Here is a 5,000-nt window from a genome sequence, read left to right as displayed (position 1 = left end):
ATCAACCAATCATCTGACCAACCAGTCAACCAGGAACCAATCAACCAATCAGCTGACTAACCAATCAACCAATCCACTGACTAACCAGTCAACCAGGAACCAATCAACCAACAAATTAATGCAGTACCAATTGATGGCAAGATTACTGTTTTCACCCATATGAACTGTATATAGAGAAGTACATACACACCCACACACACACACACACACACACACACACACACACACATGCATATACATATACACTCATATACACACACACACACACACACACACACACACACAGATGGAAGGTCCTTCCACCCCCCCTGTGTGCTTCACTGATCTCAGGCCTGGTGCATTCCTCAAGTAAACACATTGAGAAGCCTCCAGTGGTTCGCAAACCCCCAGCAGCCTCCATCCAATCAGCATTGGTGCCCAGCTTTGGGTCAAAATGAACTTTCATTTCCTGGGGCTTTTTTCTCCTCCCTAACGTTTTTCGAGAACTGCCATAATTAAGAACAATTTCAAAGATAAGGAGAAACCGCTGGTTGAATCCAGGGCTGTGTTTCTGCGGGCACAGATGGGTGTAGGTGCCACCTACATGTGCGCCCACCTGGTATTCACTCAGAAACGGCCGAGTTCCCCACATCAAACAAAACACAAACAAGCTTTCTGTCCTCTCCGGAGGTCCCTCCGCAAAGGCCCAGCCGCGGGACGATTATCCCCCGCTCTCCCGCCCCCGGAGTGAACACACAAATGAATAGGTAAGCAGAGAGACGTATAATCTGCCTTCTGTGTCCGGCACAGAAAGGGCCTGCGGGTCTCTGAAGATCGGAGATCTCCACCCAAGCACGAGGGCATGGCGAAAAAAACGGCGAGTGGCTTACAGTGCTACGACTGACTCCTCTACCTTGTCGACCGTTTTAAGACATTCTGTCATTCACCTTCGCTTGAAACAACCCTCCCTTCACAACCCTCCCGCAAGGCACCTCTAGCCAGACACCCACCCACCCCCACAGCACAGACATCCTCACTTCCTTGTATTTCCACTGTCCTTCCTCGTGACAAACACATCCCATGATGCTGTCTGAACACCCACTGCCGCAGGGTTACCCCGGACACACCCCGCCATGAACGTGCGTCGAGCCGGCCGTCGGCTCCCTGTGAACCCGGAGGCTTGTCACTCCGCCATGGGAGCTCGGAGTCACGAGCTTCCCGTTGGTCGCCACGTAGCAACCGTTCATGTGACCGCAGCTGGCGAGAAGCAGTCGCTCAGCTTCAGTGCTACTCGGTGAAATTAAAACAGACATGAAAATGAATTTCGGAGTTGACTGTCCTTCACCGCTGTTGTGTATTTTGACATTTCAGCCAGTTTGAATGACAGTTTCCTTCTACTTGGCCACTTGAGGTCTGAAATGGTACCCAACTTTCCGATTCATAAACCCAAGTTCACAGGCTGCAACTTTCCTGGTGGGAATGTCGGAATTACACGCTCCAGAGGTATCTGGAGTGCAGCATATAGGATCTATATAGCTGGAGTAGAACCTTCCACTCCCATTGGTTGGTAGGGGAGCACACAGGGCTCAATCAGCCAATGAGATGCAGCCACAGGTTGGGAACCGAAGCAGAAGGACCCTGCTGTGTCAAAAACAGAACACTGCACTCTGATTGGCTGAGGGGGTGAGAGGGGGCGTCAGCAGCCAATGGGACGCACCTAAGGGGCAGGAGCCGCAGTAGAAGGACCCCGGCGTGTTGAAGCACTGCACGGGGGGGTTGGTGGAGCAGGGCTTGCTGGGAAGGCTGCACTCATCCACGTCCTGAGTGCAGGCGGGGCTTCCGGTGGGCGACGCCCACCCCGCATCGCAGATGCACTTATACTTTGGCTGATGGACAGATGGACAGACAAGGTTTATTAGAACTGTGTGTGGGTGTGTGAGTGTGTGAGTGTGTGAGTGTGTGTGTGTGAGTATGTGTGTGAGTGTGCGAGTGTGTGCATGTATGTGGGTGTGTGAGTGTGTGTCTATGCGTGTATGTGTGAGTGTGTGTGCCTGCGTGTGTGTGAGTGTGTGTGTGAGAGTGTGTGCATGTATGTGGGTGTGTGAGTGTGTGTCTATGCGTGTATGTGTGTGTGAGTGTGTGAGTGTATGTGTGAGTGTATGTATGTGTGAGTGAGTGTGTGTGTGAGCGTGTGTGTGAGTGTGTGAGTGTATGTGTGTGTGAGTGTATGTGTGCGTGAGTGTGTGAGTGAATGTGTGAGTGTGTGTGAGTGTATGTGTGTGTGAGTGTATGTGTGTGTGAGTGTGTGAGTGTGTGTCTGAGTGTGTGTATGTGTGAGTGTATGTCTGAGTGTGTGTGTGTGTGTGTGTGAGTGTGTGTGAGTGTGTGTCTGAGTGTGTGTGTGTGTGTGAGTGTATGTCTGAGTGTGTGTGTGTGTGTGTGAGTGTGTGTGAGTGTGTGAGTGTGTGTCTGAGTGTGTGTGTGAGTGTATGTGTGTGTGAGTGTGTGAGTGTGTGTCTGAGTGTGTGTGTGAGTGTATGTGTGTGTGAGTGTGAGTGTGTGTGAGTGTGTGAGTGTGTGTCTGAGTGTGTGTGTGTGTGTGTGTGTGTGTGTGTATGTGTGTGTGTGTGTGTGTGTGAGTGTGTGAGTGTGTGTCTGAGTGTGCGTGTGAGTGTATATGTGTGTATCAGATTGGATACCTGGTTGGGTGTGACTCTATCAGAGTCGATGCAGAGTCCGTGCTCACACAGGTCCTGTCCCCCGGCCTGACAGTCATCATAACGAGAGGTGCAGTGTGGGCCGTGCCATTCCGCAGAGCAGGTGCAACTGAGGGAGGGGTAAAGACCATGAAGTAAGATGAGACAGACAGACAGACAGACAGACAGACAGACAGATAGATAGATAGATAGATAGATAGATAGATAGATAGATAGATAGATAGATAGATAGATAGATAGATAGATAGACAGACAGATAGGTAGATATATAGACCGACAGACAGATAGATAGATAGATAGATAGATAGATAGATAAATAGACAGACAGATAGATAAATATATAGACAGACAGACAGATAGATAGATAGATAGATAGATAGATAGATACAGATAGACAGACAGATAGATAGATAGATAGATAGATAGACAGACAGACAGACAGACAGGCAGGCAGGCAGACAGATAGATAGATAGATTGATAGATAGATAGACAGACAGACAGACAGGCAGACAGACAGACTGACAGACAGACAGACAGACAGACAGACAGACAGATAGATAGACAGACAGACAGACAGACAGACAGACAGACCGCTCTCTGTAAACATGTATTAGTCTTTGTACAGAGAAGTGGTGTGAGCTCCACATGAGTGTTCCTGGAGAGGCCTCTTGGCATAACGCGACTCAGCGTATCCGCGCCTGTTCTGGCCGCGGGATACTTTTCCTGGCACGGGACCGGGTGGCAGTGCCCAGGACGGCTCCAGGAGGTGCGTTACAGCGTGTTCCCAGCCCCCGGCCAGGTAAAAAGTGTGAAACCTGGCTCCCCCAAAACACAATCTTTCCCCTTTCACAACAATGTACCCATGCATTCTACAAAGACTTTTTTTTTTTTTTTACTGAATTTGGATTCTATATGAGGAATTAATACTCTCGCGCCATTAGCACACATGGCCAGAAACAATGGGAGTCAATGTGTACGATTGGCATCGAATACAATACGAGTTACTCACTCCTGTCCAAGCCGGTCAGCCATTTTGGCTCAGACATTCGCCATCTAGAACACTGCACTGTTACAGAAGCTGATTACACACAGTGAAATCACCACCTCTGGTGTCCGGGGTCTGAATCGGTTGCCAGTTTTAAAGGTGAAAATAAAATTCAGCAGCCAATGCCGGCAATCCACGGGCGAGAGTAAATTGCAGTAGTTGACAGATTATGCAGCACTGTGCAAACTCTTCCGCGCATTGAAGCACTGCCTCAACACTCAATTCAATACAATTCAATTTTATTTGTATATTACTTTTTCCAGAGACCGTCACAAAGACACTGTACAGAGTAGCAGAAGGTAAAACACGGTTAAATATATCCTGTCACACATTCTATTAACAGAGTCAGGCAGTAGAGAGACACACAGGTGCTTTACCTGTCAGGGTCAGGCAGTAGAGACACACACAGGTGTTTTACCTGTAAGGGTCAGGCAGTAGAGACACACACAGGTGTTTTACCTGTAAGAGTCAGGCAGTAGAGACACACACAGGTGTGTTACCTGTAAGAGTCAGGCAGTAGAGACACACACAGGTGCTTTACCTGTAAGAGTCAGGCAGTAGAGACACACACAGGTGCTTTGCCTGTAAGAGTCAGGCAGTAGAGACACACACAGGTGTGTTACCTGTATGAGCCAGGTGTGTTGACGCAGGTAGCGCCGTTCTGACAGCCCAGTGGCGTTCCCGTGTAGACCTGACACTCGTTCATGTCATTGGAGCAGAGGGGACCCTGGAACACACGAACAGGTGCTCAGCGCAGAGATCAGGGGCACGTTCAATCTGGAAACGTTTCGTTTTGCCATGGTTTCTGTGTTGAACTATATGTTTTTTGCCCAATGGTGTTCAAGGTGTGTTTGCTCCTGTCTGGTGGGTGTGTCGGGGGTGTGGCCAGAATCAATAATGATGAAGGCCTGTGGTTTAAAGGCTGGAGAATGCCTTCTTGGATGCCATAGGAGCAAACCGTACTATGTCAGTCAGTCAACAGGATGTTCAGCGCCCCTCCATTTCTGTTTAAATAAATGCTTTGCCACGTTTTGTTGTGGCCCAGACTCACCAGGGAAAAACCAGAGACCGATGTCCCATACAGGAGACAAAATGAATTGGCAGGTCTTTTGAGGCCTAACTTGATGAGCATTTTGTTGCAGGTGAATGGATTATAATGGTAATTTGAGGGTCATTACAGCCTCTCTGTGCTGATTGGCTCTTTGGGGGTCAGTATGGTTTCTCTGTACTGTGACTGGTGATCCTCTCACCTGCCAGT

At 49.0% G+C, this 5,000-nt stretch overlaps 1 protein-coding gene across 1 annotated transcript in view; it reads right to left on the bottom strand.

Annotated features, from left to right (window-relative positions):
- Positions 1–5,000, bottom strand: part of cubn (cubilin (intrinsic factor-cobalamin receptor)) — a 91,473-nt gene that overhangs the window by 81,663 nt on the left and 4,810 nt on the right. The window contains exons 5-8 of the mRNA XM_061238200.1: positions 4,993–5,000; positions 4,366–4,469; positions 2,679–2,805; positions 1,697–1,865 (exon numbers count right to left, since the gene is read on the bottom strand). The exon at positions 4,993–5,000 is cut by the window's right edge and continues 94 nt beyond it. Of these exons, the coding sequence (XP_061094184.1) occupies positions 1,697–1,865; positions 2,679–2,805; positions 4,366–4,469; positions 4,993–5,000 (408 nt within the window). The remainder of the gene's footprint in view (positions 1–1,696; positions 1,866–2,678; positions 2,806–4,365; positions 4,470–4,992) is intronic.

Source organism: Conger conger, chromosome 4 (genome assembly GCF_963514075.1).
Source record: "Conger conger chromosome 4, fConCon1.1, whole genome shotgun sequence".
Lineage (NCBI taxonomy): Eukaryota > Metazoa > Chordata > Actinopteri > Anguilliformes > Congridae > Conger > Conger conger.
Note: the sequence above shows the minus strand (reverse complement) of the source record. Positions and strands in the feature narration are given on the sequence as shown.